Raw genomic sequence first — 15,698 nt, 5'->3', positions numbered from 1 at the left:
AATACCGAAGTCCGGCCTTCGTCGAAGATTGCTTGGCCAAAATTTCAATCAATTTGATTGAAAATTGAGGGTGTGACAGTGCCGCCTCAACTTTTACAAAAAGCCGGATATGACGTCATAAAAGACATTTATCGAAAAAATGAAAACAACGTCTGAGGATATCATACCCAGGAACTCTCATGTAAAATTTCATAAAGATCGGTCCAGTAGTTTACTCTGAATCGCTCTACACACACACATGCACAGACACACAGACACACACACACACACACATATACACCACGACCCTCGTCTCGATTCCCCCTCTATGTTAAAACATTTAGTCAAAACTTGACTAAATGTATAAAAAAAAGAAAAAGAATAGCGCCATACTGTATGGCAGCTCAATTTCCCCAGAGAGAAAGCAGCCTGAATTTCCATTAGGGTAACCTTACAGGACTACATAAAATCTGTTCTTTATCTATGAATGACTGTCTTGGATGCACAGGTGAGATTTTTTACCTGGTAATCAACGATGAACTTGGGGTACTTGTTGAAGACAGGGTACTGGCCCTGGGTGAGGGGGGTAAAAGGCTCCAACTTGCTGCTGGGGTGAAGGTCACGGGGCGTGGCCTCGTCGAGTCGGTACGCGTCCCTAATCACCTGACGTACATCCACTGCATTGCGGTGGTGGAAAAAATACTGCATGGAAAAGACAACATAGCAGAACCTTATTTTGGAAAATGCATAGATCCATCTGCGTAATAGGGAAGTGATATTTGCAAAGACTGTTTTCGTGAGATCAGGAGGATTCAAGGGGACCAGTGTAATAATCAGTTACTTTAAATTTAATGACGAATGGAAATAAATGGCCTTTCCAGTCATACAACCGGTTTAACTTTAATGACATGCGGTTCTACAAGATTATTATCAGAGGGACCTTGTGTTACAGGTACCACTGTTTTCATGAGATCAAGAGGATTCAAGTGGTCCATTGTAATAATATGCTACATTTGTACTTTAGTCCTGGAAAAGTAGGGGCGACCACCCCCAACCAGGCGCGTCCACAGGTGGCGGATAGTGGGGTGGCCTTCAGATATGGAGGTTAGCTGCGAGATAAGCCAGGCTTGCCAGGACGAATAAGCAGTCGCGGACCAAATGGCGGTGCTTCCAGCAGGATGGGGCAAGGTAACAGGTGGCACTGTTACTCTCAAGAAATACCCCAGTCGACAGCCCTGTAATGCCACCAGTCTAGGAGAAGGACCACTCCGATATAAAAACACGCCGAAGTCGGATGAGCTGGGCCATGTATGGCGCATAACAGCAGCTTAACACATCAACGCTCAAATAATAATAATAATAATAATAATAAATAACTTTTCTATAGCGCGAGTCCCATCAATTGGCTCCAGGCGCTTTACAAATTCATTATAGAATAAACTAGCACAAATCAACAAGCATACAAAGCATACATTTAACTGAGACATAACACCAAGAACCCAAGCACTAAGCAAAACTTAGCGTACAATGTTAAAAGTACACACACACACACATACACACACACACACACACACACACACACACACACACACACACACACGCACGCACGCGCACACACAAAGATACCATTGACAAAGAGACCATAAAGCACATACAGGGTAGAGAGTTCCAAAACAGAATAGAGTTGTGGAGAGTCTACTCAGGCTAAGCAAAGGCTTTACGAAACAGGTATGTTTTGAGTTGGGTTTTGAAGGAGGAAAGGCTGCTGGAATCACGGATAGAACTTGGAAGCGAGTACTTTAGTGACATCCGGTCCCACAAGGTGCAGAGGGACCTTGCACCACAGGTATCACTGTACCATAACCAAACAAAACCAAAACCAATGTTTTCATTGATTTTTGTACAGTGATTTTACTTGATTATAAGACCTCTGAAAACTGAGAAAATCGGGTCTTAACAAGGAGGGAGTCTTAAAATGGGGGTAATTTTACAGAGGTTACGAACAGAAAGTCTGAGAAAACCAGGTCTTAAAAAGGAGGGAGTCTTAAAATGGGGGTAATTTTACAGAGGTTACAAACAGAAAGTCTGAGAAAACCAGGTCTTAACAAGGAGGGAGTCTTAAAATGGGGGTAATTTTACAGAGGTTACGAACAGAAAGTCTGAGAAAACAGGGTCTTAACAAGGAGGTAGTCTTAAATTGAGGGGGGGGGGGGGGGTGTCTTAAAAGGGGGGCTCCACTGTACATACCTGAAAGTCGTCCATCTCTGTGCACTGCATGAGCGGCCCCCTGGCGCACATTGAGTACGCTGCGACCAGCATGAGGAGGAAGCCTGGGGGGTTGCTGACCACATGGTCCCACAGCATCAGCCACTCATCTCGCGTCAGCACCTCCGAGAACAGGGTCTCCAGCAGGGGCCAGGCATACAGCTACACGCAGAAAAACACAACCAACAACAACTCAAAAACTGGTCAGTAAAAGTAAAAAAAATGTGCTTGGAAAAGGAATGATTTGACCAAATGCACTGCAAGCTATACATGTAAATTGTGGATAATCATGAGATGTAATATGTGCTGTAAATGATCAGAACGATATTTCCGACATTTTTCTTGAAAACATTCTGTTATCCCCACTCAAGACAGACCGTGCAGAGAAACAGCCTTGGACCCAACATCTTTCTTGCATTAACCACACAGGTTGTGTGTGTGTGTGTGTGTGTGTGTGTGTCTGTGTGTGTGTGTGTGTGTGTGTGTGTGTGTGTGTGTGTGTGTGTGTGCGTGCGTGCGTGCGTGCGTGCATGTGTGTGTGTGTGTGTGTGTGTGTGTGCGTGCATGCGTGTGTGTATGTGTGTGTGTGTGTGCAGGCGTGTGTGCGCTCACATGCATTCATGTGAATGACAAATGCTTATCCCTGTTATTTGCAACATTCTGTAAGTACACTTGCACAGCTATTCAGAATGATACAACCCATGACTCACCTGTGATGTGACACCGTAGGTAACAAAGTGCTGTAACAGGTATCTGTCGTGATGTCCCAGCACATTTTCCACCATGCTCAGAACGTTGATCGGGGGGTTGGGGAAGTACTCAAACCAATGCTGACACCAGTTGACTGGAGGAAATATAACACAACACACTGTATTCTCATGCTACAGAACACAAAAAGGGCAAAATAATCTCTGCCCTCATTATGCTATTAAGTATTCATTGTGTTTACCTGTACAGTACGTGGTACCTACAATGTGAGGCCCCCTAATGAGAGAACACCTCTCAAGAAAGGACACCTTCTGTTATCTCTGTCTATTATCTTTACCAAAATATACCTGTCATGACAGGCCACCTGCAATGTACGTAGGGACACTTTTGGCTGGTCCCAAGGGTGTCCTTTCATCACAGGTATCACTGTACATTAAAAACCAAAACCAAAACAACAACTAAACAAGAAGAGCAAACGCTCGATCGAGTCACTTTCGCAGTTCTGAATATTATATGAGGCATCAGATGGACAGGAAGAAATTGCTATTCACAACACAATGAGTCACGTTCACATAAAATTTGAGCCCGGTCACTTTTATAGTTTCCGAGAAAAGCCCAACGTTAAGTTGTGTGTTGCCGAACAGAAAAGGCTAGTTATCTCCCTTGTTTTTCTGATAACGTTCGTAAAAGGCTACAGATGTAAATACTTTGATGTAAAGAATAATCCTACAAAGTTTCAATCACATCCGATGAACTTTGTCAAAGATATAAAATGTCTAATTTTTCCTTTGACGCTGACCTGTGACCTTGAAAAAGGTCAAAGGTCAACGAAACCATCGTTAAAGTGTAGAGGTCATTGGAGGTCACGACTAAACAAAATATGAGCCCGATCGCTTTGATAGTTTCCGAGAAAAGATATAAAATGTCTAATTTTTCCTTTGACGCTGACCTGTGACCTTGAAAAAGGTCAAAGGTCAACGAAACCATCGTTAAAGTGTAGAGGTCATTGGAGGTCACGACTAAACAAAATATGAGCCCGATCGCTTTGATAGTTTCCGAGAAAAGTCCAACGTTAAGGTGGTGTCTACGGACGGCCGGCCGGCCGGCCGGCCGGACAGACTAACACTGACCGATTACATAGAGTCACTTTTTCTCAAGTGACTCAAAAACATAGCTTTCTAACCCCCCCCACCCCATCTTTTTTAAGACCACTCCCTATATTGTTAAATGCATTTCAAGCTTAAGACTCCCTCCTTTCACAGATCTAATTTTCATCAGATGACGTTAAACAGGGGCACCACTGTATTACACAAATTTGTATCACCAAGATTTCACAATCATTCAATGCAAATGTGAATTAGCAAGAAACAAGAGGCGAAGCCTTCAAGGCTCACGTAAGAAATCGACAAACAGTAACACAAACTCCATCACTCCGTCACACATACACACACACACACACAGTAAGCATAGGTGAAACTGTGCAAGAAAGCGAGACTAGTCTCGGCCCGCTCACAATAACAATGACCGAGACTTTCAGTAATTCAATTGCGTGACGTCTAACCCTCTTACGTCATAATGTGACGTCTTCAAATAGTTTCTATCACACACGTCAAACACTTTTGACCGAGACGTAATCTTCTTATGCGAGCTTTATCCATAGACTCGGAAATGTTAAAGTTTCTATCACACACACACACACACGCACGCACGCATGCACGCACGCATGCACGCACGCACGCACGCACGCACGCACAGACAGACAAAATTTATCATCGCATAGGCTACACTTACGTGAGCCAAAAACAGATAAAACACCTCAAACAATTAACTGAACAAATCATTTTTTACAGAACGTTATAAGAAATATTAGGAGTTTGTTGTTATTTTCTGACTTTCGTTTGTGCATTGTTGATGGTGAATGCATGTTAATTTATTTTTAATATACTTTCTTATGTGATAACCAATGTGCTATATTTTCTCAGGACAAAGAACAAATGTTTATTTTGAATGTTTTATGTATGTTATTATTACGGACACAAACGCTCAGCAATGCAATTTCTCTTTTAGAGATTAATAAAGTTATTGTATTGTATTGTATTGTATTGTATTGTATTGTTTAGTAGCCACAAGAAGTGGTTAGCATAGACTCAATCCTGTTGTTTGTGTGTCTCTGTGTGAGTGTATGGGGGAGGGGGTGGTGTGGTCACCCCTCCGTGACCGGCTACCTGCAATGTATGGACAGTTTTGCTATGGCCCAAGGGTGTCCGTTTATGAGAGGGACTGCTGTACAGTGGAACCCCCTTTTAAGACTCCCTCCTTTTTAAGACCTGATTTTCTCAGAAGACTCCCTCCTTTTTAAGACCTGATTTTCTCAGATTTTTTAGGTCTTAAAAGGGGGGGTCCACTGCAAAGATGTCAACATGCAACAAGAGAGCTGCGTTTCTAGTTCCTACGAATATTACATAGTATTACATATACCACCTTTTCGCTCAACTTCAAAACAAGTTTGACACTTACCGAGGACTGTGGCAATCATCTCAAAGCAGACAAGATGGTTGTTCTGGAACAGCTTGACGAAGGGAAATGACAGGGAGGGAAGAAACTGAGTCTCTCCAAAGATGGGCGCCCAGTGAGCCATTGCTGACAGGATCCTAAAACAAGTAAAAAAAACAAGGCGAAATTACTACATTTAGTCAAGCTGTGGAACTCACAGAATGAAACTGAACGTAGTCCGCCGCTAGTGCAAAAGGCAGTGAAAGTGACGAGCCTGTTTGGCGCGGTAGCGATTGCGCTGTGCTTTACTGTACCTCTCTTCGTTTTAACTTTCTGAGCGTGTTTTTAATCCAAACATATCATATCTATATGTTTTTTGAATCAGGAACCGACAAGGAATAAGATGAAATAGTTTTTAAAACGATTTCGGAAATTTAATTTTGATCATAATTTTTATATTTTTAATTTTCAGAGCTTGTTTTTAATCCAAATATAACATATGTATATGTTTTTGGAATCAGAAAATGACGAAGAATAAGATGAAATAGTTTTTGGATCATTTAATAAAAAAATAATTTTAATTAGAAGTTTCCGATTTTTAATGACCAAACTCACTCATTAGTTTTTAAGCCACCAAGCTGAAATGCAATACCAAACCCCGGCCTTTGTCGAAGATTGCTTGGCCAAAATTTCAATCAATTTAATTGAAAAATGAGGGTGTGACAGTGCCGCCTCAACTTTTACAAAAAGCCGGATATGACGTCATCAAAGGTATTTATCGAAAAAATGAAAAAAACGTCCGGGGATATCATACCCAGGAACTCTCATGTCAAATTTCATAAAGATCGGCCCAGTAGTTTCGTCTGAATCGCTCTACACACACACACAGACACACACACACACACACACATACACCACGACCCTCGTCTCGATTCCCCCCTCTATGTTAAAACATTTAGTCAAAACTTCACTAAATGTAAAAACAGGGCTAAGAAAATGTCTACACCATAAGTAAACAGCAGTAACAACACTTGCTTGTTCTGTTGTGAGAGTGAAAGTTGAGCAAGAGAGAAAGAGAGAGAGAGAGAGAGAGAGAGAGAGAGAGAGAGAGAGAGAGAGAGAGAGAGAGAGAGAGAGAGAGTATGTGTGTGTGTGTGTGTGTGTGTGTGTGTGTGTGTGTGTGTGTGTGTGTGTGTGTGTGCATGCGTGCGTGTGTGCAAGCGCATGCCTTTTTGGAAAGCTGCCAGCCAGCCAGCACCACAGGCTTAGAGTGTATTTACATGTGTGAGAGAGAGCCTTCGTGCTAAGCTAAGGCATGCATTTTATGTGTGGGAATGTTCACATTACTAACCTCTGTAAGATGCGCAACAGTTTGCTGCTTTTGATGGGATAAGCTGTGTGCAGATTGTCATAGGCAGAATGCACACCTTTGTCCACCAGGGCACCATATGCTGCGTGATTCTCAGGTAAACACAGAATCTTGCGCCAGATGAACATCCTGTGACATACACGCAATAATTAACCAATGCGAATAGAACATATATGCATCCATTGTATACCAAAGAAAACCTCACTCATTCTCAAACACATGCACGATCACAGGCACATACGTAGCAAACGAAGAAGAAGAAGAAGAAGCAGACTGCCTGTCATAAGTGACATCAATTTTCTTTGAACAAGTAACAGCCGAAGCGTTCACCATTAGGCATCCATTTACTTCGATGATTTTAGTGCAATTCTGAACTGTTTGTAAATTACATGTATTTTGTGTTTTAAACCGCCTGACACTGCGAGGCAATTATCCTTGTTTTTATAAGGACAGTAAAATCTTTGAGTCTTGAGTCTAATGCACATACACACATGCACAACTATTTCACTCACCTGTACTTTCCTGGATATTCTCCATACCCCTTCAAGATGTCCAGAAGCTTGTCTGTGTTCAGGGTGCATTGTGGTCGTGCCAACTGGAGAAAAAAGAAGCAACAGGTTTTGTACCTCTGTTAGCCTCCGCCTACTTTACCTTCAGGTAGTTTCTCCTCATTGAGAACTGGAATTATGCATGCGCCACGAAGCTTGGCGTAGCTTCAGACACACAAGTTGTTTGTTTGTTCGTTCATGGGCTGAAACTCCCACGGCTTTTACGTGTATGACCGTTTTTACCCCGCCATTTAGGCAGCCATACGCCGCTTTCGGAGGAAGCATGCTGGGTATTTTCGTGTTTCTATAACCCACCAAACTCTGACATGGATTACAGGATTTTTTTCGTGCGCACTTGGTCTTGTGCTTGCGTGTACACACGGGGGTGTTCGGACACCGAGGAGAGTCTGCACACAAAGTTGACTCTGAGAAATAAATCTCTCGCCGAACGTGGGGACGAACTCACGCTGACAGCGGCCAACTGGATACAAATCCAGCGCGCTACCGACTGAGCTACATCCCCGCCCCAGACACACAAGTATAAAGTGTGTGACGCTTTGAAAATGACAACAGACTTCTGTTGTTAGCCTTCACCTGCTGTAACTAGAGGTAGCTTACAGGCACCCAGTCCTTCCTGTGTAAACGACTTGACTCAGATTTGGCCAGGCTTTTACATGGGATAAGAGCATCCCTCCACGGGACACATACCAACAAAACAAAAACACTGCTTCCTGTGCAAAAAAGACAATTTCTAAAGAATTAATCTGAGAGAAATTCAAGTTTTACGCCCTCACGGCAAAGCCATTAGGGGCATGTTCCCGGGTTTTAACCCGACTTTAGATGAGATACACAAGTGTATGCGTGTTTAGGTGGTATCAGCCATCTGCACTTATGGCAGAATGACCGAGGTCTTGTACGTGCCACTGTGGTGACACGGGGGTGGGACATGGATACCGTCTCTGGGTCTGCACATAAAGTTGACCTGTGTCCGTCCCGGCCTGGATTCGAACCAACGACCTTTCGATCACAAGTCCAGTGCCCTACCACCTGAGCTACCCGGGCCCCCAAGAATTAATCTCTTAGAAAGCTCTCTTTTATGTTTGATCTTGACAGATGTGTCAAGGCACAACCCTATGACAGAGTATACCACAGCAAAGCTTAAGCCCAATATCAAATAGGCCGTAGGTTTGTTGTTGTTTTCACCTTATGTCCAAGTACATTTCTTGAACATGTAAAATATGAATAAACATTGTTTCAACCAAATAGGTGAAGTCGACTTCACGCAGTCCGCTTCATGAAGCCTTGGCACTGAATTTGGGTAAAAAGACTTCAGGCCAGCCTTTAGTGACTGTGATTACACTCTACAGTGGAGCCCTTACTTTCATCAAGGGAGGTTCCTCTGTACCTTGGAATTAAACTACACCCTTCAACAACAAAAACGTTAAAAAAATACTGACGACTTCTGCACAAACCTCTTCTCTGTCAATGCTGTTTGCCACGCGGGTGAGAACTTTAGCAGCCTCGGCATCGTCTGTTGTCTTGAATGTGTGCGGGGCGTAGAGAGACCTCATCATGGTGTCTGTGGACGCTGTGTCCGACATCTTGTTGCTCTTCACGACCTTCACCAGGGGGGCTGGAGGCTGCACACACACACACACATCTTTTCTGTTTTTGTTGCTTTTGTTTGTTTGGTGTGGGAATCTGCTTATTTACAGAATTATTCTGCATTGCCAGTGTCTGTTTAGCTAAAAATAACAAAACTGACACAAACTTGATATACCATATTTTCGGGACTATAAGGCGCTTTGTTATAAAGGGTGCAGCCCCCACTTTTAAGTTAAAATTGAGAAAAATCCACACAATAGGTGATTCCAGTGTATTGGTCGCATGTCAAAGGAAGAACACAGAGTGGAAATATTTGTGCTTCTGATGTGCGGTGAGGTCAAAGGCAGGTGCATTGTAATAGCTTGTGACCTCGGGTCAATGACCCATACTTGTCAGTTGAGACATGCTGCCTGCCCCAGTTTACAGACACTGACCTTCTTACCCGGGGTCAATGACCGAGTTTTACCTATGAGACCCACTCCTTTGATGTTTGAGAGGAAACTCGGCCAGGGTGATAGTAGCAGAAACATGCACATCTTCTTCTTCTTCTTCTGCGTTCGTGGGCTAAAACTCCCACGTACACTCGTGTTTTTTGCACGAGTGGAATTTAACGTGTATGACCGTTTTTTACCCCGCCATTTAGGCAGCCATACGCCGTTTTTGGAGGAAGCATGCTGGGTATTTTCGTGTTTCTATAACCCACCGAACTCTGACATGGATTACAGGATCTTTTTCGTGCGCACTTGGTCTTGTGCTTGCGTGTACACACGGGGGTGTTCGGACACCGAGGAGAGTCTGCACACAAAGTTGACTCTGAGAAATAAATCTCTCGCCGAACGTGGGGACGAACTCACGCTGACAGCGGCCAACTGGATACAAATCCAGCGCGCTACCGACTGAGCTACATCCCCGCCACAAACATGCATATCAAAAGAGAGGGAGTGTTATGTTTCTTTGTACAGGGATGTGGGTACATGTGTACTCTTCTTTAGCCATACATAAGGCGATACCGGTCAATAGGGCGCAGGGGTTCAAGTCCTGCAGGAAAAAAAAGTTGGGCCTTATACTTATCATTTTCATTTCATTTTCATTACTTTATTGTCCCATCGCTGGGAAATTTGGGTCGCTTCCTCCCAGTGGAAAGCTAGCAGCAACGGAGTCGCGCTACCCAGGTGTCTGCGTGTTTAGGTGTATTCAGCCACCTGCACTTATGGCAGAATGACCAAGGTCTTTTACGTGCCATTGTGATGACACGGGGGTGGGACATGGCTTCCGTCTCTGGGTCTGCACATAAAGTTGACCCGTGTCCGGCCCGGCCCGAATTCGATCCTGCGACCTTCCGATCACAAGTCCAGGTCTCTACCAACTGAGCTACCCGGGCCCCCCAAAGTCCCGAAAGTATGGTACATTCATGACAAGCATCACTAAGGTTAAAGAGGGAAAATGCAAGAGCCATATCTCTGCGTGATAACTTAGTTTTTACCTTGTTAATATCAGCACACAAAGCCTGCAGACTGTACACGTGCAGATTGCCATCCTCCATCACCCCTACAACGTATCGGCCGTTGGGACTGATGGCAATATTGTTGAGGCGGTTGTCTACGGTCCCCATGTCGAAAAGCAGACGACAACTGTCAATGTTGATGAATCTCATGATGCCGTCTTGTGACAGCACTCCCAGAATCTGCACAAATCAACAAAACTCACTGATGTAAAAATAACAAATATGGCATGCAATCAGAGCGATAAAGATAAAAACCAATCCGTAACAATTTTGTGGGGAAAAAAACCATGAGAAAAACTATAAATTACCACTTAGGTCGCTGAAACTGTCATTTTGAGGAGGAGGAGATCGAAGAGTAGAAAGATGAGAAATGGAACCTGGTTTGGAGCAACTCGACAGCAACTTCTGACTTAAGAGCGATTGGAAACACTAATAGGTTGTCGACTTTCTCCGGAGAATGAAAATATGTCCTATTCCATTCTCCGCCCTGTAAATACATGTACTCTGGAGAATCTCACTTTCACAAGCTTTCTCCGGCTTTCAAACCCATTTTTCGAGCCCTCCTTTAGCAAAGTTTTTTTTTCTACACAGAGAAGTTATAAACACACTAACCAACAAACTCACTTATCAAACTCATGCTTCTGTTAATGTGAACATGTATCACAGAACAAAACACAAATAATATATCATAGCAGTAAGTCAAGCATACCTGATCAAAGCCATCCTTAAAGCTGTCAGGTAGGAACTCCAGCTGTTTGACAGTGGTCACCTTGACCGGCATCTCAATGATTCGCAACAAGCGGCGCGTGTCGAGCGACCACAAGTGGATAAAACGTGAGCGCCCTCCGGCTGCCAGCATTCGGCCATCTCTGTTTATGAAACACAAAATGTCAGATTTAATTTTTGTTTGTTGCTGGAAGCAATGCATTCTGATGCAAATTTCATAGAATACATGGATCTATATCAGTCAAACAATCAACATTCTATCAATCATTATTTGATATCATTCATATGCACTCGACCGTAAACACTTGAACAACTATGACACAGCACATACAAGTAATCCAAAACAGCACCCAAAAAAACACTGCATAAGTAGAAACTTCTTCTTCTTCAGCGTTCGACGATGGCTAGTAGAAACAAAGAAGGATTAATTCTCGCGCGCTGCAAGCGCGGTGATGGAATGCCAGGCAGGGGGTGAAATGCGAGATCGAGTGGCACTGATAATGGGGTCAGAAGCTAGTCAGCGCTCCACTGCCTGGCCAAACTTAATGTGCGTTTTCTTAGAGGGGCTTGGCTGCCGTGAACCCACCGATCTTTGATATGGACTACATGATCTTTCATGTGCCCTTGGTCTTGGGCTTGCGTGTACACACAAAGGGGGATAAGGCAATAGCAGGTCTGCATATAAGTTGACCTGGGAGATCGGAAAAATCCCCACCCTTAACCCACCAGGCATTACCGTATTCGAACCCACGAACTTCCGCTTGGGAGGCCAGCGTCTTATCCACTAGACCACTGCGCCCGTTTTTTTCAAATAATCTATGAGCAAACTAAACTGAGAGACTGACCTGGAGGCAGCAAAGGCACGGTACTGGGGGCTGTTGCCAGGAGGGACAGGGAGCTGATATTTACAGTTCAGTGTCTCGCACTCCCATGCAAAGATGGAATCATCGCGGAAACACGTCATGATCAAGTTGCTCATTGGTAAGAAGAAGACCTGTGCACAGACAAGATCAACAGATTACAATACAAAACAGCTTAGATTTGCATTCAAATGAACCATGAGTAAAGACCGACTGTCTGTACAATTATTTCAAGCCCCCTACTTCAAGAATACAATGGAAACAACTCCAAACTGCCAAAGTTAACCAACAAAGTAAAATTAACAGTTTCACAGCTGGTCACAGAAGCTGAAGAATTTAAGAACATAATTGTTTCTTTAAGTTCAAGAAAAATGTGTATCCATATTAGTTTAATACAAACATAGAAATTCCACTGTCACTCAAAATTGTCGCTCAGTAACTGCATCTCAGTTTTCAGTAATTTTCGTATTACACAATGTACCGCTTCAACACAGGCAGTAAAACTATATGTAAATAGTGTACTCAAAACGCAGAGCACTTAGTCCTTACCCTGAGCAGGCCAACCTCCTCCTTGTTATTCAGTTTGCGTTTTCTCTGAAAGGTGTCCAGGTCCCAGAGGTGAGCGGTTTCTAGGGAAGTAGTCAGTGCATAGCGACCAGAACTGTGAATGGACACGCTGTGTATGGCCGACTCGTGGCCCTTCATCCATGCCACCATCTCCTTGGTTTCTGCACAGTAATATTTCATTTATGAATTGTTCATGTTGAAAACATACGTGGAGGAGATGAGAAAGTTATGCTAAAAGACCATCAAGACAACCGTTTTGACTGACAATTAGGGTTTAACGTCCTCTTAGACCAACTGGTCTATATTGGGACAGGTATTGGTAATACGTTGAAGATATGGTGTGATACTTTGATTCGAACAAGCCCGCTGTGGCTGTCTTCTTCGACACACCAGCAATGGGTTTGTCTCGTCAAAGTATCAAAATAAGATCATGATAATCGGAGACGAGAGATGATGCATGTGTGTCTTCGTGTTTTCCAAGCCCTGAGACTTTCGGTGTGAACGTGGGATCTTTTTCGTGCGCATGTGTGCACACGGGGGTGTTCGGACACCGAAGAGAGTCTGCACAAAGTTGACTCCGAGAAATAAATCTCTCGCCGAACGTGGGGATCGAACCCACGCTGATAGCGACCAACTGACTACAAAGCCAGCGCGCTACCAACTGAGCTACGTCCCCGCCCCACAACTGTTTTGAAGTAAAACAGGCAATAGAAACTCTATTTTGGTGCTCAGAATGAGACCATCGTCATACAAAATGGCACAAGGTTCAATTTGGGATACCTGAGGAGTGCTGGCCATTTTCTCAAACTCAATTGAATCAAATGATGTCCATGATGCTTTTGAAAAAAACAAAATGGAATTTATGATAAGCCCATGTATCTTGGTACCAAAACTGTTGTGAGGTGAAGGCTGAATAAATTATTCCTCGTGAACATTCAGTCAAAATAGTGTGTTGCAATACATGTAATGGCAACATGTAAGAAGTACCACTGACAGTGACACTGCGAGTACGAGTCTGACAGTGACACTACTTACCTGTGTTATAGCATTTCAGGGAGTAGTCTGCCAAGGCTGCCAAAAATTCCGTCGTTCTGCGCAAGCTGAAGGCCAAGGCCGTACAAGGATGACCTGTCTTCTGACTTAGCGTGAATCTGAGCAAGAAATGATATAAATTTATTCTCATGGTAATTCACAGAAAAGTAATCATGTCACAACTTTTGACACTTGGTCATTGAACCTTTTGTAGAAATTGTACAAATATTAAATATTTACTGAATAACATTAGCAGAACAATGGTGAGGAAGGCCCCAGTGGTCAAACTGTCGTGCTTTATTATTTGTACCGTCTTCGTCAAACACGTGAGTACAGTATTGTTTTGTCTTTTTATGAATAACATTAATCATAATTCATTGTAATTTATGTTACAACAAGTAACCTGCCAAGTGCCAGGGTTGAAAATGAGCCAGGAAAAAAGACATAAATTAGAATGCCATAATACTAAGTAATACGGACCAAAGCTTGATTTATCAGCAATCTACAAGAAAGAATCAAAATAAAGAAAATTTGTATAATTTAGAAAACTCTTCAGTTCAGAGATAGTTCTCTGTTCTTTAATTGTGACATCAAATTCTGACTTTTTAATTAAAAGTGACACACACAAACGCACCAGAGCCATAAGATATATATATATATCTCACTTGTTTTTGACAAGGTCAAAAGTGTAGATGTTGCCATAATGATCCCCTGCAATAAAGCAATCCCCTGACTTGTCGAACGCTGCGTGGAGAAACCGCACGTTACGTCCGCTGCTTCCCAGTGAGCCTGGTACACTGTGTGTCACTGTTATCATCAATCTAAACACACCAACAGAAAACGATGCTCAAGTATATAAACCAATTGATCCAAACAAGAAGAATTTAAATGAATCACATTCAATATGAAATTGTTGCACATCTTCACTCATAGTACTTGGTATGTGAGATCAAGAGATAGTGACCAGTCTGTGCCTGAGAGTGAGAGATAAGATAAGACGACCTAAGCTATAATTATAAAGTATAATTTAAGATACAAAGAAGACAACTGGCAGTGCATTGGGTCTGACCAATGCCTATGAACAAAGCTGTACCCATCAGAGACCAGAGACCTGAGAACAACACTGCAGATCTAAATATTTCCAACTCTTGCTGATCAACCGCCCAGTACCACTCTACTCCACCCCCTCTTCGATCCTGACATCATAATTCCACATGCAAGTGCACACCTACGCTCAACCACGGATCATTATTTTAATGATTGCTAATCTAACAGCTGTGGTGACTTATCATACCCAGAATCAAATAGTAAATGTCCCAATGATCTTAAATTTCATCAGTTGCATTTTGCAAGCCTAGCTGTTTAAAAGTCCTACACTGACCCGTCATCACTGGAAGGGGAGGGTTTTCGGTGCCAGATTTTGCCACCTGTTGATTTGCACACATCAACGATATTCATCATGGTGTTCCGCTTGGCCTTATGGACAAGCTTTCCAATGAAATACAGGTAAAAGAGATGATGATTTTCACTTCAACAGATTATTGAAGTCAGGTAACCAAAGACGCCATGAGGTTTAGAAACAACTTTGGTCACTTCCTACAGGCGTGGCAGACGTGAAATGTACAGAATGTTGTCCACCAGACAGGACAGAAGTAAGCAAAGGTCCTCAGCTAGTTCAGTCTCAACGACAGTGAGAACCCACACAGCAAAACAGTTCTTTCAATATTCAAACAGGTTTGATCGGACATGTTTCAACATGGCGCGTTTGTTGATAGGTTGTTTACAAATTATAGATCAGTCGTAGTTTCAAAGAAAATGGCAGAAATTGTTTGACATTATATTTGTTGAACCATATAAGTTAATCCTAAAGCATCGACATATTTTACTTGCTCTCAAAAGTGTCCATATTATTTTCACTTTTTAGTCTTGAGTCCTACTTTTTGTTATTACCGGCGGTGTTTAGAATAATAGATCCCTATTTTCCCATTTTTGTTTTGCGTTTTCTTTGTGTTAATTGTACAAAATAACATCTTAGTCACACA

General features: G+C 42.8%; 1 protein-coding gene across 1 annotated transcript in view; it reads right to left on the bottom strand.

The window, feature by feature from the left end:
* The window catches only part of LOC138961854 (TBC1 domain family member 31-like), a 32,731-nt gene extending 17,290 nt beyond the window's left edge, over positions 1–15,441 (bottom strand). The window contains exons 1-14 of the mRNA XM_070333532.1: positions 15,038–15,441; positions 14,322–14,477; positions 13,660–13,775; positions 12,607–12,785; positions 12,043–12,191; positions 11,181–11,340; positions 10,451–10,651; positions 8,835–9,002; positions 7,327–7,409; positions 6,797–6,943; positions 5,470–5,603; positions 2,955–3,088; positions 2,227–2,406; positions 502–681 (exon numbers count right to left, since the gene is read on the bottom strand). Of these exons, the coding sequence (XP_070189633.1) occupies positions 502–681; positions 2,227–2,406; positions 2,955–3,088; positions 5,470–5,603; positions 6,797–6,943; positions 7,327–7,409; positions 8,835–9,002; positions 10,451–10,651; positions 11,181–11,340; positions 12,043–12,191; positions 12,607–12,785; positions 13,660–13,775; positions 14,322–14,477; positions 15,038–15,117 (2,067 nt within the window). The 5' untranslated portion in view covers positions 15,118–15,441. The remainder of the gene's footprint in view (positions 1–501; positions 682–2,226; positions 2,407–2,954; positions 3,089–5,469; positions 5,604–6,796; positions 6,944–7,326; positions 7,410–8,834; positions 9,003–10,450; positions 10,652–11,180; positions 11,341–12,042; positions 12,192–12,606; positions 12,786–13,659; positions 13,776–14,321; positions 14,478–15,037) is intronic.
* Positions 15,442–15,698: the final 257 nt, after the last annotated feature.

This window comes from Littorina saxatilis, linkage group LG1, assembly GCF_037325665.1.
Source record: "Littorina saxatilis isolate snail1 linkage group LG1, US_GU_Lsax_2.0, whole genome shotgun sequence".
Taxonomy (NCBI): Eukaryota; Metazoa; Mollusca; class Gastropoda; order Littorinimorpha; family Littorinidae; genus Littorina; species Littorina saxatilis.
Note: the sequence above shows the minus strand (reverse complement) of the source record. Positions and strands in the feature narration are given on the sequence as shown.